The sequence below is a fragment of the Microtus pennsylvanicus genome, chromosome 1, assembly GCF_037038515.1.
Source record: "Microtus pennsylvanicus isolate mMicPen1 chromosome 1, mMicPen1.hap1, whole genome shotgun sequence".
In the NCBI taxonomy this organism is placed as follows: Eukaryota; Metazoa; Chordata; class Mammalia; order Rodentia; family Cricetidae; genus Microtus; species Microtus pennsylvanicus.
Genome location: NC_134579.1, coordinates 76499538 through 76521761, shown reverse-complemented (window position 1 = coordinate 76521761; position 22224 = coordinate 76499538). Strand labels below are relative to the sequence as shown.

Genomic DNA, 22224 nt, shown 5'->3' with positions numbered 1-22224 from the left:
TCATTCATATATATGTGTATACACACATACACACTTGCATGCACTACCTGGGAGAGGCAGAGTGTGTCTGACTCCTTGGAGCTTAATTGTAAGCAGCTTGGTGTGGGCATTTAGAACTGAATTCGGATCTTCTACAAGAGCCATTTCCCCAGCCCCACACATAAGTTTTAGACACAAGCCCGGAAGGCTCAAACCCTTACAAGTGTTATTTGAAGATGTGTTGAAGCATATAATGGTTTCCAACAGGAGGGTTAAAGGGCTAGTAACAGCTACACCGTGACACAGCACTAGAATGGCTATCCATCTCCAGGGTGGCCTTTCTCTCCACTGAGCTCAGTGCTACCTTATTAACCATAGCCAACCCAAACCAGTTTTTCCTAATAGCCACATCTGTTTGTTTACCTACTACCTCCCTTCACCGGGTTACTCTAGTGGTCTTCCTTCATGTCCCTCCAACACACAAACACACACAAAATCTACAAAGGGCACAAATAAATAGTTCTGGCTGCAAGACAGCAGCACACTTTGGCCCCGAATGCCAGCCTCAGCCCCACTGGGCTCTTCAGCTGCCATCACACTCACCTAAGTGGCTTCTAGGAACAGCTTGGACAAACCAGGCCATAGTGTTCATTGCTCCCTAAAGAGCAATAGCAGACACACCACTTGATTCTCCTAAGAAACCAGCTTCACAGACCTGCGATGCACACTCAGGTACACAGGTGACCAAGGAGGGCTCCAGGCACAGCTCCCCTTCCCCAACACAGCCTTGCTAGTTGGTCCAGGTTTTCAAAGGTATTTTTATTCACTATTTTTGATGACTATAAATAAGTGTTTCCACTATGGAAAAGAAAGTTAGCACAGTACATTTTCATGACTGGGGAATGGATTTCTGAAGTCATGTTCAATGGTGTCAAAACTTAAGGAGAAAAGAATTAAAAAAAAACAAAAGAAAACAAAAAACCCCTGAAGGTTGGAATTCAGTTCTTTATAAAGTCCCTTGTAAAAACAAAACAGAATAAAAACAAACCTTAAAGGGCAGGGAAATTTTTTTAAAAGAAAAAGGAAGGAAAAGGACAGATTCATTGCTTCTCCTCAGATTTCTCTTCAGCCTCATCTCTGGCCTCCCTCACAGAAAGGGCTTCCAGCTTCTCAGCCACCTTTTCAGCATTATCATTTTTGCCTGGTCCTGCAAAAACAGGCAAACGCAGTAAGACACCAAACAGAGAAATCTGGTTGTGAGATTGTACTACTCTCGGCACTCAACCAGTGCAGGCTCAACCTGTTCCCTAAGCATCACCCACCACTCTCCCCAGATGGGCACAAGAGGCCCCAACAAGCTGCTGATTACCACCAAGCTGTTCAGTGATCTATGGTCACTTACTAACACAGGTCTCATCTGCCCCAGAGGAACAGGACACACAATTCTTAGAGAAAGAAAGGAGTATCTGAAAAGCCCTTTCGCCCCTGGTAGGTTCCCGAAAGCTGTAACTCAGCTCTGTACCTGAAGTGAGCAAGAACGCTATGAGGCCAACCTGCAGTCAAAGCCTCCAAGGAATCACCATGTCCCCAGGTAGCTGTATGACCCCCAACAGGCAGAGGCAGCCACAGCACCCTGGAATGTTTCTTTGGCAGACAGAAAAAGCACCAGACTGGAGCTGCATGCAGTCAGGTGCAGAGTGAATCTGCAAAGAAGTTCCAGCACCCACCCTCATCACCCCAGGACACCACATCACCTTTCTTTTCTCTTTCTTCAATCTCTTTCCTGCATTCTTCAAACTTTGTCTTGAACTTTTGTGCATCTGCAGAAAGAGAAGGAACTGAAGGAGTTCTCAGAGTATACTGGTGACATCCTGAAGTTCTCAAGAGCCAACTCATAGTTCCCAATAGCAATTTCTCTCATTCTTTTTAAAGACAGGCTCTTGCTACGTAGCCCTGACTGTCCTGGAAGAGATCTGCCTGCCTCCGCCTCCCAGGTGCTGGGATTAAAGGTGAGCACCACCAAATCCAGCCCCAATGGCAGCTTCTGACTACCTAACACCTGCAGTGACTGGTTACTGAGTCTCTCCTGAGGCCAGTGACTGTCCTCAGCTATCTATCAACAATCAGATGACCAAGGGCCAAGGCCCTTCCTACTATAGGCTCTACTCTTGTTGGAAGGGCTACCAGAGATACACTATACTCCCAGAACAAGGGAAGGCTCACTTTCACAGGAGCACCAGCCACTAGGGCACTGGCCATGGTACCTGCTGACTCTCCACGATCCTAGGGCATAGCACATGGGGGACTAGAAAAATTCCCCATGGAAGAAAGATCAGCCAGGGCTTGCAGATCTCTGCAATCTTGGCTGGAACAGGTGCCTAAGCATCCATAGGGGACATCAATGTCCCAGTCTTGAGGAACCAGAGACCCAGCAGAAGCAGCAGCAGGAGGAAACTCTAGGGTGTGTCTCTGTTCCACACACCGGATGGGAATCAACTGGATGCAACAACTGTTTATACAGACCCCCTAGGATCTCACACAGCAGGCGACCCACAGTTGGGCAGGTTCTCCTTACTCTCAGCATTTAGGAAGCGGATGGCAAGCAGTTCAGGCTTGGGGCACTCATCTGCAAAGTCGGCGTGAGTATTCCAGACCCAGGCACGGTCGCTGCCAGCATTGGGCTTCAGCTCCATCATTGGTGTGACTAGAAGACAGAAGACTGTGAGAACAGCGGGACCCTCGGCCAAACCACTCAGCCCTCACTCAGAGCAACCTGCTAACCAAGTGAGGGAGGGACCTACTTCAACCAACATGGAATTTGATCCAAGTTGTTGTACCTGACTACCCACCTAGCCAAGCAACCACCATACTGGGGGGTTCAACTGTACCCACTTACAGATTATCCCAGCTGGATTTGACTGTTTATTTCCCTAAGGGTGAAGAGAGTCAAAGATCCTCACCCTTGTAACCACTGGTTGTATGCAACTCTGTCCTAATTCCATGTGTCCTCCTCCAGGAGGGGCTAGAGTATTAGGTTGGGAAAGACTCGGGCAGAGGGGCTCCACCTTTAGAGAAGCCATCATCCCTGCTAAGTCAAGGCTTTCCAGGTATAGCCTGATGGGGTGAGGAGTACTCACACCCCTGTAAGTAACATCTCACCTCTGACCTTAGGAAAGGCCAATAAATTCATTGTTTCCCCAGAGGAAACTCTGGTGGCAGCACACCTTCATTTGTCATTGGGACCCTGGCATAAGTGCAGACATTGCTTATGTCTGCCCCTGGGAAGGAATTTTACCACAGGTCTACACAACTCTAAGCCCTATGCAAACCACATCCTTAAAACCAGGATAATCCTTATGTGGGAACAGGCTCAGGACCCTGAAGCACAGGTTCTGTCTGCTGATGTTTTAAGGATAGCCACTCAGGCTCAAACCTTCCTAAGGGCTTTGCCCAACATATGGCTAAAACACATGCCCACACCAGCATGAACCTGGCTGACTTAAAGATGGGAACACAGAGGTGAAGGAGCTTGAAAGCAGGAGTATCACATGATGCCACTACTCAACCCTCTATAGTCCAGGAAGGTCTGAGGGGTAAGAACACAAGTAGCAAACACTGGAATCTCAGGATAATGTTAGTATGTCATGAAAACAAGCCATGGCTCATAACAAGCATGTTTATTCTGAATCCCTCAGGTCCTACTTAACCAAGGAGAACCGAGGGGGAAGGTTATAGCACCAACAGATAGTTGCCAGCCTCTGATCCCTGTACCCTGGCAGCATTTCAAGGATTCTAGAGGCCCATGAACCAATCTGACCACTCCTACACGACCGCCAAAGCTGGAGCTCAGGGAGCTGAGCCATCACAGCCCATGGTGGTCTCAGGAACTCTGCACAGCACTCCACTTGATGCCTGTAGTGGTCTGAATGAGAATGGCTCATGTTTGCGCGCTTGGTTCCCAGTTGAAGAACTGTTGGGAAGGATTAGGAGGTGTGGCCCTGTTAGAGGAAGGTCACCGGGGGTGGGCTCTCAAGTTTCAAAAGCTAATGAGACTCAGTCCCTCCAGCGTCTCTCTCTGCCCCCCCCATAGACTAACCCTCTGAAAATGCAATCAAGTCCCAATTAAATGTCTTCTTTTAGAAGAGTTGTTTGATCTTGGTGTCTCTTCACAGCAATAGAACAGTAATATGCCCGACCTTGACTCACAACAGCCAAGGGCCTGTGAGATAAGCAAGATAAGGACAAGGAGTTCCACCCAGGTGGAGAGACCACTCTGGAACCTAGCTAGGCTTTGAGAGCAGCCCCCCGCCCCGCAAAGGAATGCCCCAAACTGGGACTGAGGGGAGACTGAGGCAACGGTGAGGGAGAGAGGGAGGGAGGATCAAGGTCTTTCTCAGTCTCTGCCTCAGCAAAACCCACCTTTTAAAGCCCTAACTGCACCCTTACCTATAGTCAGCTAAAGTACCCAAGACAAAAGATCCCGATCAGCTAGAAGGTAGAGATTCGGGGTCTGTAAGGCTGTGCCAGTAGAAGCACTTCCCAAAAGTCTGACTAGTTCCACCCCAGAACCCACAAGGTGAAAGGAGAGAGCCAGTTCCTATAAGTTGTCCTTCAACTGTCACAGCCAAGGCACAGGTGCACACAAATGAAAGAAAACAATGCACTTAGATAAAAGCACTAGCTAGACAAGCTCGACTCCAGAACACACATAAAGGCGTTAGGGAAGAGTAGATTCCACAAAGCTGTTCTTTGTCTTCCATATGCAAACTCACCTGGAGGATAATATTTTTAAGTTTAGAAAAATATAGATTTTTGCACTAGATCTATCAGGATCAAAAGCCCCCTAAAATGATCTAAAGAACCTCTGAGACAAACAGGGAAGGGACGGCTTGTTGAGACCTCGTTCTAGATCCACAGGGCCACATCTGGCCAAGAGCCCTCCTCCTTCACCTTCTTCCTAGCACTGTTCCCTTCCTGTATCATCTCAGGCAACAGCTGGGAGTAGAGCATGATCAGAAAGTGAAAACACAGCTTTGGCACCAGACCCCCACAACTTGCCCAGATAACATACAAACACGTATGCATCACCATCCAACTCTATCCTGGAGTTCTACATCTGCCCTAGATCTATCTTGCCCACAGCCTGCATTCTGTAAGCTTCACTGTCAGAGTTCAGAGGCCTGTTTGAAAGATACTTTAAGCATCACAAATATATCCCTCTCTCCCCTGGTAACCCAGCTCCTAGAGTTCCAGGGTGTAGACCTGAAAGACCACCTACTATAGTGGTTGGCGCATATCTTCAGAGTCTTGTCCCTCCTCATGAGAAGGCGGATGGTCCCTTTCTCCTTATGCTTCAGGAGTTTGACATCACCAGTGCCTCGCTCCTTCCATTCTGGGAGGTCATTCTCTGAAGCAAACCGGAATAGCTTTGCCCGCCTATAAGAAAAGCCAGTAAAGAAACACTTAAGACAGGGAGGGAACTCACACCTGGATCAACTGCCCCAAAAGAAAACGTGTTCTCTGGGCGCTAAACATAGGGTACTGCTGGACACTGGGTCCTCACCAAATTTTTCTAAGGTCTTTGGGTGCCAAAAATTACTAGTCAAAAAACCGCCCAGGAGAGCACAACAGCCCAACAAATTCCACATTGCTTTTATTTTACAGCCAGAAAGCTATTCATAGCAGAAGCATTTTCCTCAGGAGAGGTACCTAAGGGTACACATGGCCCAGGGCGGGTAAAGAAGCGCCAGCGAGCTGGATGGTCCAGTCACACTACATGAGCACCCTTTACACAAAGTCTTAGGGATATCATCCTCCACAGGCCCAGCACCAGCTTCCTGTCAGGAGGAACCTGTTGCAGCCACCAGGGTTCAGGCACCTAGCGCCAGCAATGAATCCAGTTCTTTTGTCCCTCAAGCAGGGCCAACACCCTTCCTCTGCAACCCTCACCTGCCTCTCCTCTGCTAAAGTCTCTGCTCTCCTCCAAACTCGGTCTCAAGGGATACGTCTTCACCCACTTCTTAAGAGAAAGCCCTGGTGTAGGGCACAAGAGGCTGGTCTCCAGAGCTACACCAAGGACACTGCCCAGGAAAGCAGTCCTGTCAGCACTGCATGGACGAAATCAAATGCTACCTAACTCAAATGGATGCCACCCTTGCCCAGGGCTATAGCACAGAGCTCTGGCCCACCACCTTCTGGGTACAAAGGTATATTATGGGCTCTCCTTGAGCAGCCCCCTCCCCCCCACAACTTCAGAGCAGATGTACCTTAATCTGACATTTTAGGTATACTTGAAGGCGGAAGAGGGAATGCCAGAGACAGTAACACAACCTTTGCTACAATGTACCTGAACCCCAGTGTCCAGCAATTCTGAGCACAGGAAACAACAAGCCAGTCTCTGCTGTGATGTGAAACCAGATACAAGATATCTTATGCTCAGTTGCTGTCTTGGCCTGAGAGTACAGGCTTGTAATCCTAGATATTAAGGAAGCTAAAGCAGGTAAATGGTAAGTTCAAGACCAGGTGTATAAAATTGGAGCAGGGAGGGGGCAAGAGATGCATCTCAGTACAGTACATGTCTAGCATGTGTTCAATCACCAGGCCAGTAAACAAGACAACAGCAAATCCAAAGTTTACTCAAGTATTGCTACAGTTCCTCACTGAAGGTTCTAAGAGAGAAACACGTGGTAATTTCAAAAAAGCATTTTTGATAGCTAAGACATTTCCACTAGCATTCTGTGTTAAGACACAGTACCAGGAATGCATAGGTTGTAGCTCAATTTGTCTGCTGTGGTTTGAATGTGTCCTTACAGTTTAGGCATTAACTCAATTTCCAAATTCACATTAATAATATTTGAAGCATCCTTTAGAAGTAAAGATGATCAGATGAAATCACGAGGACTGAGGACAGGGGCCGAACAATGGCACTAGAGGGTATGTAAAAGACGGAAGGTAGCAAGTTCCCTGATACATGGCCACATTAAGATGTGACTGAGGCCCATACCAAAATGCTAGCACTATGCTCTCAGATCTCGGACTTCCTAACCTGCAAAACCATGAGCTGGAGGCTGGAGAGATGGCTCAGCAGTTAAGAGCACTGGCTGTTCTTCCAGAGGACCACATGGCAACTCAAAACTGTCTGTAACTCTAGTCCCCAGGGATCCGCTGCTTTCTTCTGGCCTCCTTGGGCACCAGGCTGCACATTGTGTAGAGACATCCACGTAGGCAAAACACCCATACACATATAAAATTAGAAAAAAAACCAAACAAGAGCTAAACCAACCTGTTCTTTAAGGATACCCAGTTAAGGCAACAGAAAACAAGGCAGAAAGAAAGAAAAGGAAAGAAAGAAGTTAAGATTCCTGCTCAAGAAAGGAAGGAAGCTCCCACCCCCAAGAAAGGGTCTCACAATGTAGCCCTGGCTGTCCTGGAACTTACTCTGTAGACCAGGCAGGCCTAAAAAGCCCACAGAAATCTACCTGCTTTCTATCTCCTGAGTGCTGGAATTAAAGGTGCCTGTTACAGCACCTGCTGGGATTGCTGATTCTTGGAGGGAAGGTGCAAGATCAGCTGGGGAGACACCCAGGTGACAAAACTATGTTGGGGACATCCTTCACATCACTGGCCCCAAGGAAGAAAAGGTTTGGCAGAATGGTTGAATTTTCAGTTTAAGACTAGTCACCATACAACTCCAGGCCCTTTCTTTAAACAGCCTTTATCAGACTGGGGCCAAGCCGTGAAATTCACAGGGATCATAATGTGCCCTGCCAACCTAGAATTTTTCTGCAAAGTTCCAGACAAAAATCACAGAGAGGCTTATACCCAAGGACAAGAGAAATAATCCCCAGCACAGTACTAGCTGGCTGGCTGGCTCCTCCAGAAAGCACAGAGAAGAGCATGGTCCCACTGTGGTTATGGAGTTTTATAAGTTTTTTTATTGGAACGTCCCATGGAGACCTGCTTATTATTGAGCCGTTTCTCTCTCGCTGTCTCAGTCAGCCCATCTAAAGATACTTCCACAGGGACACCTCAGAGGACTTACATCTTGAAAAGTTCCTCTTCATCTTCCTCCAGTGTTTTAATTTCTTGCTCAGGAAGAGAAACTATTGGCTCGAACTGAGGGTCATGGTTGGATTCATCTGCATTCTCTGTGGAGGTATCATGGTCCTCATGACTGTCCTGTGCAGAGAGGGGAGGAGAGGTAATGCTGCTGGCTGGTGAACCTGGCCCACAGTGGGCATCACCAATCAAAAACGGCCCTGAAAAACGAAGACAGGCCTCCCCTACATTGGAAATTAAGTCTCCAGTCTTTCACATCACCAGTTTGCATTTACACCAACATCACAAAAATCACAAGACAGCATGCAGCAGGACAATGGATTTTAACACCCCCAGCACACGCAGCACATTCAGGCATCAATCAGTTCCACACCCACACACACACACCAGAGTAGCTTGGAGAAAATCCCTTCTCTGTAAAATAAAATTATACCCGACACGTAAATAACATGAAAAACTCAAAAGGAAGAGCAACCTTAACAGTTTTTACTGCGGATTCTCCAGGCACTTGTTAGTTTACTACGAAGATAAATTGCTATGGGATGATTAGCATTTACATGAATTCACAGTTCACCAAGCCATTTTTCACAAGCTTGGAAATTTAAGCTGAAAGAAGCTAAGAAAAGTCTGACAAGTAAGCTTGAAGATTCTGACCCAACTTGAAGGATTACAAGGGCATGCAGTTGTTTAAATCTGACAAGATCACGTGCTTTGATAATACAGAGGGGAAAAAAAAAACCCAGACTCACACTACCTAACTCCACAGATAAAGAAATAGAAGCCCTTCGGTTTCACAGCACTGCGGCTCCGCTGCGGCCGACACGCGAGCCACCAACAAAGCCGCCCCCGCCCTGAGTCCGCTCGTCTTATATCTGTACCCCGCGCTGGAAGGCGAGCTTCCGCCACCGAAGGCGGCGGCGGTTCCAGGCGTAAGGACCGAATGAATGAAGGGATCTGCGGGCAACTAGAAGAAGGGTTTCCCGATGCTAGTGGAAACATCACAAGGGCCCCAAGACGAAGGAAATCCCCAACTGCCAGGTTCCCAGGTAAAGCCGGGAGCCCGGTGTGGAGATGGCTGCTCTTCCGCACACCACAAGGTCATGCGCCGCCCGCAGCCCCCGAGACCCGAGTCTTCGCCAGCAACTCCCACTCCCGGGACCCAAAGTCCTCGAGCCCCCCAGACCCGGGCGCCTCGACAGGCCCCGAACCCGCAGGCCAGCGAGGGTTGGCGGCCGAGGCGCGGGCCGCCCACGTGGCCGCCCATAGCGGCCCTTGCCTCCCGGCCTGCCCGGCCCCACCCGGGCCTCGCCGTACCTTGGTGGCCGCCATGGGGGCGCGGCGACGGCGGCTCGACTGGCTCAGGCGTCGCTGGCTCGGCGGCCTCCGAGCGGCTGGTCGCAGCTTCTTTTCCTCCGCGTCTGGCGCCGGCGTCTCCCGCCCGTCCGCTCTTCCCTCCGCCCCCCGACCCGAACCCTGACCCCTGACCCCAGCGGCGGGAAACGCGCCGTGATTCAAAACCACTGCAGCTTTATTGGCTCTGACGGCGGACATTCATTGTCCGGCCCGCCCCGCGCTTCCCGCCAAAACGCTCGCGGCGCATGCCCGGCCTCGCCTTAGCCTGGGAAGCGCGCTATCCCGGCGACCCACGCGCGCACTTCCGTCTGCAAACCCTGAGTGCCCCTGACGTCAGTGTGAGCGGCTGTTGGAAGGATCAGTCAGGACTCGGCGCGTGGCGGTGACGTCATCGGAAGCTGAGCCCTTAGAGAAACCAGGCTCGCTTAGTGTGCGCTGGCCGACGGGAGAGGCAGGGGAGGCAGTGTGGCTCTTGCTGGCTCCTGGGGAGCGAGTGGTGCATCCCCAGTCCTCAATGCCGGCTCTGAGCACCCGAGTTTAGAGTCCCTCTACTGCGTAAGGCGAAGCCGCAGCATTTCCTCACAGCATCGCACCTAATTTCTGAGCACTTCGTGTGTAAGAGACCAAGGTGGTGGCCCTCGTGAGCACCCTGGTCCGGGCGACAGACGAGCCGGGCGATGAGTGAGAAGCTGGACACGGAAGTAAAGCGAAGGGGGTGACGTGCAGCTGATGTGGATGGGTGGGATTGGGTAGCAGTCATTACTGTTGGATCAGAGATAGGATGGGGGAGAACTGGGTCTCAAGAGTAGAGAGGAGCGGGTCTGGGCAGAGCTGGGTGTAGTGTGAGCTTATGGAGATCTGGGTGGTTTAGGGAGTTAGCCCGAGGCCGTAGTCATCGTAGGTACAGCTTTAGCCTGGCCCATCTGTCCCCACACAGGTTCAAGAGCACATGGAGGACTGCGGCCCAGAGGCCAGTGCAGAACACAGCCCTGGAGTCCCAGAAAGTAAAGAAGAGAAAGAGGGGCCTGCACCAGCTGCAGAGTCTGGAACTCAGCCTGGGCTCTACAGCTACATAAGGGATGACCTGTTCACCTCAGAGATCTTTAAATTGGAGCTGCAAAATGTGCCTCGCCATGCCAGCTTTAGCGACGTCCGGCGCTTTTTGGGCCGTTTTGGCCTACAGTCCCACAAAATCAAACTCTTCGGACAACCACCATGTGCCTTTGTAACATTTCGCAGCGCTGCTGAACGAGACAAGGCCTTACGAGTGCTGCACGGTGCTCTCTGGAAAGGACGCCCACTCAGCGTGCGCCTGGCTAGACCCAAGGCTGACCCCATGGCTAGGAAGAGGCGGCAGGAAGGTGATAGTGAGCCTTCAGCAACGCAGATTGCCGATGTGGTGACCCCTCTTTGGAGAGTGCCCTACTCTGAGCAGTTGGAGCAGAAGCGGCTGGAATGTGAACGGGTGCTACAGAAACTGGCCAAGTGAGTGTGGCACTGACATCCTAACCAGAGTGAGCTTTTGCTCTTGACCTGCTCCACCAGCCCTGTACTCTATTCAGAACACATACAGGGCATATAAGTTAGCGGTTCTCAACCGGGGGTGGGGGGGGAGTCTGTTGTCTAAGACCATTGGAAAACATATTTATAATTCATAACAGCAAACTTAGTTATGAAGTAGCACCAAAATAAATTTATGGCTAGGGGTCACCACATGAGAAACTGTATTAAACGGTCGCTGCATTAGGAAGGTTGAGAACCTCTGGTCTAAGAGGTGAGGGAGCTGGTTAGTAATGCCCCTATGGTACCAATGCAATAGTGAGGTCCCAGTGTAGATGGGGAACACTCTTAAGTCCAACCATGATATACTTTATCCTACAGGGAAATTGGGAGTACTAACCGCGCCCTGCTACCCTGGCTGCTCACACAGAGACAACAGCACAATAAGGCTTGTTGCCCATTGGAGGGAGTCAAGCCATCACCCCAGCAGGTCAGGCTGACTATGAAGTCCCATTCTGTGTGGGGAGGGGGGAGGTTGGCCTCTCCTGGTTTTTGTCATGCAGTGCTGGGGTAAAACCCAGGGCTTCACACATTACACATATACTTTAAGGCTAGGCCAGCCCATCATCCTGTTCTCTAAGAACTTTCCTTATCCTCTTTGCCACTTTTCATTTTTTCCTGGAGTTCAATAAGCCAGCAGTAAAGTAAAACCTTGTTTTGCCTGCCCGCCCCATTAGGGTGTTTTGTTCACTGTGGTGTTTCTTCTGGTGCTGGGCAAGCAAGGTTGAGATATGGCTGCCTTTGCCACCTTCTCTCCTGCAGACTGAATATCGTAATAAGTGTGAGTTCCTGGTCGGAGTTGGGGTAGACGGCAAAGACAACACGGTTGGCTGCCGGCTTGGCAAGTACAAGGGCGGAACGTGTGCCGTGGCAGCCCCCTTGGACACCGTGCACATTCCAGAGGCCACCAAGCAGGTGGTGAAGGCCTTCCAGGAATTCATTCGGTGGGGACCTGGCCTGGGGTTGGGCTCCTGAGAAGTCCCCAATCCAGGGAGCAGACGGTGTGGTCCTTGCCCTGGCAGTTGTAGGGGTAGGGTGCTGGGACAGGCACACACCAGGTACTCAGGGACACTTGTGGCTTCCTCAGGTCTACCCCATACTCGGCATACGACCCTGAGACATATGCGGGCCACTGGAAACAGCTGACTGTTCGTACCAGCCGCAGAGGCCAGGCCATGGCCATTGCCTACTTCCACCCCCAGGTCTCAGGCAGAGGTCTTGTTGGGGGAGGTCTTGTTGGGTTTTTCTTAGTCTGATGGGCTTTTTGTATCCTCCACTGCAGAAACTGAGCTCGGAGGAAATAGCAGGGCTGAAGGCCTCACTTGTGTACTACTTCATGGAAGGGCCAGGCAAGGCCAGTGGGGTGACCTGCCTCTACTTTGTGGAGGAAGGACAGAGGTGAGAAGCCCAGGTTGGGACAGGAAGGGTATCCAGATATCCAGTAACACTGACAGATGTCCTGCTTCTCATGTAGGAAGACTCCCAGCCAGGAAGGCCTGCCCCTGGAGCATATGGCTGGTGACCAGTGCATCCAGGAAGACCTGCTGGGGCTGACTTTCCGCATTTCCCCTCAAGCGTTCTTCCAGGTAGCATCTCCTTTATGACCACAAAGATACAGGGAAGCTGGCTGTGATAGCAGGTGTGGTATGAAGGGGAAAATGGAAAAGCGATTTCTAAAGAACATCCATGTAATGGGGACTCTAAGATAAGAAAGGGATATTCTGTCACTTGATTTCTTTGTGGTTGACCCAATGATGCATGTGGCCTTATTTCCTGCCAAACCCAGAACAGAATACCATGGTAGCAATCTCCTTAGCTGCAGAGCCACTCTCACTGTTATGGAAAACCCTACTATGGAGATGTGTGTGTGTGTGTGTGTGGAGGGGGGTGTTTCCAAAGTTTCTAGTGTAATATATGCAGTCATTCTCAGTTGATCTGGGGGAGAGTCAGGAAAAAAGCTCCCCATTAATGGGGATGTCTGTTTTAAGGATTTAGTTTTTTTAAGGCCTGGAAAGTGTATGAGATCACTGATGTGACCCAAGTAGTGTGGGGTGCTAGCCTACACTGGAGTACACTATGGCTAACTAACCTCCAGGTAAACACACCTGCAGCTGAAGTGCTCTACACAGTCATCCAGGAATGGGCTCAGCTGGACGGGGGCAGTACCGTGCTGGATGTGTGCTGTGGCACTGGCACCATAGGCCTGGCTCTGGCCCCGGTAAGTCTTCTAGCCCTAGAACATCTCCCTACTGTTGATCATGAGTATGAAGGCAAACCCCAGAGGTAGCCCAGCTGTGCTGTCTCTTCCTTTCCTGAGCAACCAGGGCAGTGGGTCTATCTCTTTATTCCAGAAGGTAAAGAGAGTCATCGGGATTGAGCTGTGCCAGGAGGCTGTGGAGGATGCCCGTGTGAACGCTCTCACCAATGGTGAGAACTTTTGTATCACATTGCAAGCAGGATGGTCTGCCACAGCAAAACTTTCTGTTGGACATTTCAATTGGATCTACAATCTGATTAGGGTTTGGGGGGCCTTCTACAAAGTGGGGCACTGAGGGATCTGTAGACTTCTGGTTGGAGGCAAAAAATCTTTGGGGGAAGGGGGAACTGTATGCTTTCCAAGCCTGTTAGGTCCAGAGATCGTTGACAACTATGACACTATCCCTAGAGTTGAGCAACGTTGAGTTCCACTGCGGCAGGGCTGAAGATCTTGTGCCAGGCTTGGTGAGCAGACTGTCTTCCCAGCGACTTGTAGCTGTCCTAGACCCACCACGGGCTGGACTACGTGAGTGGCTTCCAATTGGGGAGAAGAAAAAAAAAAGCTATGTTGGGTAGTCCACCTTTAGGAGACACTAGCCCCTTATGTTTTGTTAGATTCCAAGGTGATTCTGGCCATTCGTAGAGCTGAGAATATCAAGCGACTCCTGTATGTTTCCTGCAATCCCCGGGCAGCCATGGGCAACTTTGTGGAGTAAGTGTTTATGGGGGTGGGGGACGAGGACATACCTATCTGCCACCTACAGAAACCTCTGGGGCTAATATTGGTACCTCCTTCCCACCACAGCCTCTGCAGGGCCCCATCTAACCGAGTAAAAGGCATTCCATTCCACCCAGTCAAGGCTGTGGCCGTGGACCTGTTCCCACAAACTCCACACTGTGAGATGCTTATACTGTTTGAGAGGATGGACCAATACCCTAATAGCACAGGAGCCTTGGGGCATCAAGACTCTGAAACCCCAAGAAATACTCCTGATACCACCTCACAGGAAATGGAGACTTCCCTCTCATCCTAGGTTCTGGGAACTACAGAAGTAGACAAAAGCTGGGAACTCCTTATGGCTCCCTACTAAGCAGAGGCATGAGGCCTACCTAGCTGTTATTATGAACACTGTATCCTGTAATGGGGCAGCCAGAATCTAGAATAAATACTGCTGATTTACTGATGGTTTTGTGAGAGCCAGAGCCTTGACTCATTCCTACTTGCCACAAGCTTGACTGTGCTTAAAGGAATGCCAGGGCTCTCTTCAATTTAGTCACTGACAGAGCAGGTTTTAGGGCCAAACACCAAATATTCCAGGTGAGTGAGCACTGAGAATGGCCCCTGCAGGTAGTGACTACTGAACACCCCTCTATGCATAGTTTACATGAGGTTAACTTGTGTACGCCATGGCACTTCCTGGCCGGTTGAAGGTCCACAATCATCCAATACTCTAAATCGGAAAAAAGAAACCAGCCATTCCTGTGTGGACAGTTTTATGTGTTCAGACCATCAGGGTATACCCTACAGCCATGGCCAGCATCTGCACAGGCTCCCAGCATTGTAGCATGGCTGCTATACCTTAAAAATTCACCTGCTTGTAAGAGGGCACTGGAGATCTGGAGTGTTATGACAGCACCTGTTGTTGACATTGCCTGGGCAAATGTCACCATAGAGAGATCACCATGCCCATGTGCTCAAGGCTTTCTCGATAGCAAATCTGTTTTAAGGGTGATGGTCAGTCAAAGGCTGATTACAACTATGAATGAGAGGCAAGAAAGAAGAAATCAGGTGTTCAACTCTAGCAACTTGATTTGGAGGATTCTTTTTGCTTAGATTAACACAGAAGTTAACTGTTGCACACAGGTAATGGGAGAAATATAGTATTGGGATAGCTGTTATCCCATCTTTGTGACAACACACACCATCCATATATCTTCAGGTACAGGGCTCTCAATATACCTCTACTCAATACCCATCTCCATGACTAGCCAGAGAGCATGGGTAGACAAAAACTAAAACTGACATCAGGCCTGGCTGCACAAAGCAGTCATTCCTAAATACAGAGAAGTCAAAACTACTTATGTGCAGTGCCAGCTCTTGGTACACTGACAGCCCTGTTTCCTTTACACAAGTCCATCTGTTGAAACGCACGACTCTAAACCAGTCTTCTACTCTCTCTGTAAAAGTTTCTTTCCAAATTCTCAAACAAAGGCTTTAAAAAAAATTGATCAACAGATGGACTTGATTGTGCAAAAATCTGTGTAAAAAACTTGCTAGAGTTTATCGAAGGTGGGAGAGCTTGGGTATCTAGAAGACAGCTTTTAGGGCATTAAGACATCATCAGAAAAAGTAGACTGCAACCCAAGAGCCAACCAGATTAACACTCAGATTCTTGACAGTTCAGTATCTTCACTGTGCAATCTCTGTGTTCTGGTGCTAAAATTTTGTTTTATTTTAAGCCAAAATAGCCTGAAATCACCCTTTCTGTTATAACTTTTTCAGAGGAAAATGGGAAACACACAAAGCAGTTAATACTACAGTACAGGATACCTGTACCTTCTGACCAGGTCTCAGTGGCTCCACCAGAAGGAACTATGAGCAGAAGGACTACCTGGCATCATAGGCCAGCCAAAGCTATAAAACCTGGTCATCTCATCTATCAACCAAGTATCAGTTCTTGTCAGTGCATATAGTATACTAAAATTCATGGAAACCTTCATAAAAACAGTCTGCAGCAGACATGTACAAGCAGGATCTACAGCTGGCTATCAGCTTCCACTTGTGCAGTTACTTATAGCTGATCCTTAAATATATCAAGTCACATTGAGAGCAGCTTCCAGAAGAACTGCTTCTTTGAACGTGTGCTGTAGGGTCACAGCTGTCCCTGCATGTCAGAGCAAAGCCCAGACAATGCCACAGGAAGGGAACTTAGGTTGGAGGCCTGGTGCTGCAGTGATGTGTTGCTGATGGTCTCCTGGGAAGCACTGTTGGCCCATGCCTCCTACCTCATACATCCACTGTGCACAAGGGCTCACCACCAGGCTGGGCAGATGCTACAATTGACATCTTGGGCTTCTTCCGAGTCTCCTCCTGGAAGAATAGAAGTCAGTGATACTAGAGGCACACCCAGCAAAGAGATTCACAAGAGTGAAAGGGTGGAAGCCCCTGAATTCCGAGAGCACAAATGCTTGTGATACCTGGCTAGGAGGGAAGGTACAGGGAGCGGGCTGGGTTGGACCAGGCCAGGAGGGTCTCCTCAGAATGCCAGGGTAGACTCCCATGTGCTGCAGTTTCCCTGGCAATCTAGAGACACCCAGAACGGAAGAATTTGCAACAAGCTGGGATCCACCCCTCCAAGATGAGTGTCATCCTAGCCTTGCTTGCCTGGAAGCCCAGTCGATTTTCCCTACAAATACAGACTATGTCTTTAGCCTGTTGTCTTGATCCCCACAACTAATCTCCCCAAAAGAGTCAAGCTAGCAAGTACTGCTTACTCTAGCAGACAAGGCCTACCTCTACCCGAGAGCAGTAGAAAGGCAACTGGCAATAGACACTGGGTACTAAGAGTTTGTGTTCATACCTGGGTCAATGTCACCAGAGCTGGAATGGCTCTTAACTCAGAAGGCCTAGGGGTGTGAGTAACTATAAAATACTTTCCAAGGCCAGGAAACAATCAGTAAGAAAGCCCACTTGGGACAGAACACCTATGGCAGTTTTAGGAAGCTTTACCAAGACCACCAGGTTCTACCTAGGCTTAACTGTTCTATGATCTTTGAGTTATCAAGTACAAGGCCAGTGCACAATTCTTGCCCTCAAATACCTCCAATTGGACCCTTAGGCACTAAAAGACTGGACTGTATACTCTCCAACTTAATGTTTTTAAGGAAAGCACCATCCATGCATGCTAGAACTTAAAGATCAACCTCATCTGGAAGGACGAGTAATAAGCATTTCCAGAATCATAGCCAGCCAAAGGGATCAGAAATGGCTCCTAAGATCTAGGTACAAGGAAGGAGCTGACCCAGCAATCCTGGTAACTATGGTATGGGCAGAAACAGTACAGGGGACTGTGGGGGTAGATGGCTTGGGGGAGAGGAGAGAAAAGGAGATAATCACCCGCTCTGCAGCCAGCCTCTTCATTTCCTCTTGTAGCTTGCTCAGGATGTGAAGGTTGGGCCTGTTCTTCTTGGCATACTGCTGTAGCTCTATCACACTCTTGTCAGAGGTCTCCTAGGGACCCAAAGCTTGCTCTCAGAACTGCCAAGTAGCAGTGTGCTCATGACCACCCAAAACAGGAGCGTAAGGGCCTGGTGGGGAAGTGCACCATTGGCCCACCTGTGATGAGGCCTTGGCTGCCGACAGATACAAGCTATAAGCACAGCCCTGAACTCCCAGGTCTCTCCCAGAAACTCTGTCCCTTTCTCCATGATCACACCTCTGTTTACTGGCTGAGTACGAAAGTCAGGTACTCATTATGCTAGAAACCCTCAGAGAGTGGCTGAAGCCAACTGAGACATAACACAGCCAAACAGCCTGCCCAGCCATTCTCTCTGATCCCTTCTTGCCTTAGAGTCCATAGCCAAGGATGCTCAGTGTCTTGGCATGCCAGAGGTCCTGTGCCAGACAGGGGCCATTCACCCTCCAGGTGAAGAAAGCCCTGCCTATGGTTGCAGTAATGTTCTCTATCTGTTTCAGCCCAGGACTATGTACGTACGGCAAACACTGCACCTACATTTCAACTCATAGGAAATGCTTCTATTCAGGCTAGGGATGCAGCTCAGTGAAAGCAGTCCTCACTTAGCTTACACAAAGCCCCAGTATGAGCCAACAGCAGGGAGGGAAAGGAATCAGTAAAAAGAGAAGGAGCCTTATATTGTTTATATTCTCCATGTGGCTCCTGGATCCCTGCCTTGCCAGTCTAGAGCAAGGACAGGAGCAGGCCTCAGTTTTAGAGAACCTGAGGGATGCTGCACAGCTCCAGACAACTGGCTCAAGGGTTCACAGCACAGTCTTCAGGGTCACCACCTATATTCATCTAAATGATGGGATCCTGATGATCTAGGTAGTTTCTACATATATTAAAGGAAAATGTTACAAAATGCTAGTGATCTAGGTCAGTACTGGAGCATTTGTTTAACATGTACAAGGCTCTGGGTTCCATCCCTAACACCCCAAAAAGGAAATAGCCAGCTGCATGGTGGTGGTGCACACCTTTAATTCCAGCACTTGGGAGGAAGAAGTAGGCGGATCTCAGTAAGTTTGAGGCCAGCCTAGTCTATGAGAGCTAGTTTCAGGATAGGCGCCAAAGCTACAGAGAAACCTTGTCTCAAAAAACAAACAAACAAACAAAAAAACCCACAAAACCAAAAACTACAACAAAAAAAACCACCCAAAAAAAGAAATTGCCAACACCCACTTCCCAGTACTTCCCTGAACCCATTAGGTTTCAAGACTGGTTTAAATTCTGAGAACTAGATAAAAGCTACAGAAACAAAATAGGCAGTATTTATATTCTGTAAGCCCCTGAGATTTTCAACTAAACAAGGATATACTGTGTGGAAACTGCTAAAGGACAGCTCCCAAGCCGTCATACAACTCAGCACCAGGTAGTGTTCATTGCCTGCACCTACTAATGGTATGTCGCAGGCCTGGTGCTCTAGGCATGGCTTGTACTTAAATGCTTGGCAGGTTCAAGAGTAAGATGTATCTTGGGTGTCCCTACCCTCAGCCTGTACAATCACTGGCACAACAAAGGAGAGATAAAAGCAGTGCTAGGCCTGACCTTGACAGCAAACTTAGAAATGAGCTCCAAAGCAAGAAACAGGGAAGCAGAGCAGCTGCCGATGTCCTGACAGTCTGGTTACCTGCTTCACCATTTTGCTGCTCTCACGGCCATACATGCGCAGTAAGGACCCCCAATTCTTGACATGTGGGTGCAGCAGCTGAAGGATTTTCTGAGAGGCTAATTGTTTCCCAACTCGTTTATTCTTACCTGTGAGAGGAAAAAAGCAAAGGTGGAGAGGAGTCACAAACAGAAGAACCTTTCCTTGGTATCTAGGGAGCCATGCAGGGAATTCCACAGGAGGGTAGACAGTGCTTTCCCATTGTGCTAGACACCATGACTCACAGTCCTGAGACCTGGACCCAGGTACCACTCTGCCGAGCAGCTTTCAGGAGATCCAGACGAGGACAAGTGATAAAAGCTATTAGCCAAGACAATGAAGGTTCCTTCTCTCCAGTGTCCCACTCCACCCCATTTTCCTGCAACACACAGACCAGCAGCAGCAAGGATTCCTATAATGTCTATGGCTCCTGAGGGTAGGTGCCTTGGTGGAGCCTCCATATGAAGGATGCCCTCAGCCAGGAGAGCTCTTTAGGCTGAAAGATCGTTGGACTGCTCACTCTCTCAACGTCCTCGGCAGCCTACCCCTGTGGGGACTAGAGTTTGTAGTGTGCGGCATAGGTAACTGGGAACATCCAGGTCTAGATGTGGGTCTGTAATTTCCCAGGGTCCTTTAGGGATCATCCCCTAATATATATAAAACTAGTTTTCCTTATAGTGATTACTTAGTGTTTTACTTTATGGTAAACACACCTTTTTTTGGGGGGGGGCTCAAGATAGGGCTTCTCAGTGTAACAGCTCTGGCCGGTCCTGGAACTTGCTTTGTAGACCAGGCTGGCCTTGAACTCACTAAGATCTGCCTGCTTCTGCCTCTTGAGTGCAAGGAATAAAGGCTCATGTGCCACCATGCCTGGCCTTTTTTTTTTCAAAGAACAAGGTCTTACTATATTGTTCAAGCTAATTCTGAACTCATATCCTCATGATTGATTCTCCTGCCCAGCCTCCTCCTAAGCTGGAACTACTGGCTTTATGTTGGCCTTTACTAAGTAAGTACCTATGTTGATATGAAAGCAGAGTAAGGTGGTGCCTAGAAACCAGAATACAGGCGTACAGATGGATAGATAGCCATCAGAAGGCACCTCAGCCTGCTCCTCAGAAAGCCAATCCCTCATCCTACCAGAGACTGGCTGGTTAGAGGTAAGAGAAGCAACAGTGGAACAGAAGGAAGAATGCAGGCAGGGTCACCACAACTCTAGCTTCAGATGAAGGTGGCCCACACAAAGTTGGGGCTTACTTGGGATGACTGCCAAAGCAGTAGTAGATTAGGTAGGCCACACCCCCTCATGTCAGAAACTGCTGGCCATACCCCAGCAGTCCTCTGAAAACATGCCAGGCTATGAGGGAAGCAGGGGAGGAGACAGGTCCTTACACCACCCGCGCACTGTGTGTTTGCCGCATGCCATGACATATTCGCTCTTCTGGTTTTTCCCAGGAACCACTTCAAACTTGATGGATGTGTCACCCATTCCATGGTTTCTTTCAGGAAAAAACAAAGATGACAAGGAAACATCAGTGGATGGTATTTGTACATGGTGACTTCTGAGGAGGGCTACCAAATGACGAAGTTCAGAGAAAACCGAACTCCTCTCTAGATAACTAAGGAAGATTCCCCACACGCATTTCAGTTACCCAGGACTGGCCTATCAGTCAGAGCCAAGGGACTCCTGTCTATCCAGGCAAACAGACAATGCCTTGGGACAAAATCCAAGTAAAAATTTGAGATGCCCAGAGGGGCTGTCATGACTTGATTTTGAGGAAGCTGCTGTCTACCCTACCTTTTAAGGCACTCATGGAGGATCTGATACGGAGACAACAGCCCGGCCTTGCTGGTCAGTTCGTAGACTCGTGAATCCTCAATACTGATGTGGTTAAAATACTAAAACAAAAGCACATGCTTGTGAATCCAGAGCAAGCCCAGACTTCTTAAGAGTTGTGCCACACTGTGTGCTTCCCTCACGTGCAGAACATCCTGTCACCTCACTAGATCATGCCATACCTGATATCCCTTTTAGTTGGTAGAACTGTTTGGGAGAGATTAGGACAAGGTGTGTCACTATGGGTGGGCTTTAAGGTTTCAAAAGCCCATACCATTCCTAGTTAGATTTACTACCCAATCCCGCCTCCTCGTGGATGTGAGCTCTCAACTACTGCTTGAGCACTATGCCTGCATGCCTGCTAGCCACCATGCCTCTCACCAAGATGGTCATAAACAAACCCTCTGAAACTGTAAACCCCAATAAACCCTTCTATAAGTTGCCTCGGTCATAGCGTTTTGTCAGAGTAATAGAAAAGTAACTAAAACACATGAGGAGAGAAATTGTGCACAGCAAGACTCAGGTAGGCTAGGGGTGGGAGAAGCAGCTATAAAATGCATGGGACAAAGGATAGAGGCTCAGAAATTAGTAGCTAACAGAACCTCCCCTAACTTGATCTCAGACTGACCCTATACTCAGTGAACAGGAGATGCCAGATAGCTCAGCTCACTCCATACCACAGACCATCACTGTACATCTCTGGGACAGACTGCAGAAACAGAATACAGTCATGCAAGGATAAATCTACCTGCTGATGATGAATCATATACACAAGAGTAGTCCCATAGGATTTTATTACCTAGCAACATTAGAGTCACCCTAGTTCGTATAGGGACCCTTTATAGAGTTTACATAAGTAACACATATCTGTACCGCAAACTGGGTGACTTTAAGCAATAATAGTGGGTTCTCTCACAATTCTAAAGGTGAGAAGTAAAATTCAGGGTAACCAGCAAAGCTGTACTCCCTCTGCAGAGACTACATGGGAAAATCCTTTTCAGGTCCTATGGCTTACGGCAGCGCCAAGACAATCTTTACTAGGTCTCTTTTTTTCTCACCTCTGGAAAACCAGTCACAATTTTTCAACCACAAATCAACTAAATTATACTTGTAGCATCGTAGTCTCCAAAGTAAGGCCACATTCTTAGGTACCAGAGATTAGCCCTTCCTTTTCAGAAACATATAATACAACCCAGACCAGAATCCCCAGGGACTTAGAGCAAAGCTTAACTTTTCAGTTGACAAGCAAATAGGAACAAAGAGCTTAAAACAAACATTAAACAACAGACTCCACCAGCCAG

The 22224-nt window shown here is 48.8% G+C and overlaps 3 protein-coding genes and 1 non-coding gene across 6 annotated transcripts in view; 1 reads left to right on the top strand and 3 right to left on the bottom strand.

Moving 5' to 3' along the window:
* Positions 1 to 777: 777 nt before the first annotated feature.
* On the bottom strand, positions 778 to 9603 carry Ranbp1 (RAN binding protein 1). Its single transcript, XM_075969750.1, has 6 exons — positions 9352 to 9603; positions 8021 to 8157; positions 5258 to 5415; positions 2555 to 2683; positions 1734 to 1799; positions 778 to 1186 (listed from the first exon to the last, which is right to left on the bottom strand). Exons 1-6 carry the CDS (start codon positions 9586 to 9588, stop codon positions 1080 to 1082), a joined length of 834 nt encoding a protein of 277 aa, XP_075825865.1. The 5' UTR covers positions 9589 to 9603; the 3' UTR covers positions 778 to 1079.
* Positions 1557 to 1686, bottom strand: LOC142842846 (small nucleolar RNA SNORA77). Its single transcript, XR_012909503.1, has one exon. It is a non-coding gene; the product is annotated as a small nucleolar RNA SNORA77 (small nucleolar RNA).
* Positions 9604 to 9677: 74 nt separating the features above from the next.
* Positions 9678 to 21372, top strand: Trmt2a (tRNA methyltransferase 2A). 3 transcript variants are annotated; one of them, XM_075969718.1, is made up of 12 exons: positions 9678 to 10091; positions 10328 to 10875; positions 11272 to 11380; positions 11713 to 11894; positions 12038 to 12152; positions 12233 to 12348; positions 12425 to 12536; positions 13046 to 13168; positions 13302 to 13377; positions 13616 to 13732; positions 13822 to 13918; positions 14012 to 14390. In XM_075969718.1, exons 1-12 carry the CDS (start codon positions 10068 to 10070, stop codon positions 14238 to 14240), a joined length of 1848 nt encoding a protein of 615 aa, XP_075825833.1. In that variant the 5' UTR covers positions 9678 to 10067; the 3' UTR covers positions 14241 to 14390. The 3 variants fall into 3 exon arrangements, with proteins under 3 accessions (XP_075825833.1, XP_075825851.1, XP_075825842.1); XM_075969736.1 differs by lacking the exon at positions 14012 to 14390 and adding an exon at positions 20593 to 21372 and having other exon boundaries at positions 9751 to 10091; XM_075969727.1 differs by lacking the exon at positions 14012 to 14390 and adding an exon at positions 20542 to 21372 and having other exon boundaries at positions 9751 to 10091.
* Dgcr8 (DGCR8 microprocessor complex subunit) overlaps positions 14684 to 22224 on the bottom strand; it is a 33766-nt gene continuing 26225 nt past the window's right edge. Inside the window, exons 10-14 of the mRNA XM_075969705.1 lie at positions 20885 to 20985; positions 20479 to 20585; positions 19072 to 19199; positions 17324 to 17437; positions 14684 to 16297 (exon numbers count right to left, since the gene is read on the bottom strand). Of these exons, the coding sequence (XP_075825820.1) occupies positions 16214 to 16297; positions 17324 to 17437; positions 19072 to 19199; positions 20479 to 20585; positions 20885 to 20985 (534 nt within the window). The 3' untranslated portion in view covers positions 14684 to 16213. The remainder of the gene's footprint in view (positions 16298 to 17323; positions 17438 to 19071; positions 19200 to 20478; positions 20586 to 20884; positions 20986 to 22224) is intronic.

Bases quoted from the DNA above. Each gene is read 5' to 3' on its own strand.
- Trmt2a (XM_075969718.1), top strand. From the start codon at position 10,068: ATGAGTGAGAAGCTGGACACGGAA. The intron at 11,381-11,712 runs GTCAGGCTGACT...TCTCTCCTGCAG, and splicing joins TCAAGCCATCACCCCAGCAG to ACTGAATATCGTAATAAGTG. The intron at 13,919-14,011 runs GTAAGTGTTTAT...TTCCCACCACAG, and splicing joins GCCATGGGCAACTTTGTGGA to CCTCTGCAGGGCCCCATCTA.
- Ranbp1 (XM_075969750.1), bottom strand. From the start codon at position 9,588: ATGTCCGCCGTCAGAGCCAATAAAGCTGCAGTGGTTTTGAATCACGGC. The intron at 5,416-8,020 runs GTAAGTCCTCTG...CTTTTCTTATAG, and splicing joins GAAGAGGAACTTTTCAAGAT to GCGGGCAAAGCTATTCCGGT. The intron at 2,684-5,257 runs GTAGGTGGTCTT...TCTGTCTTCTAG, and splicing joins GATATGCGCCAACCACTATA to TCACACCAATGATGGAGCTG.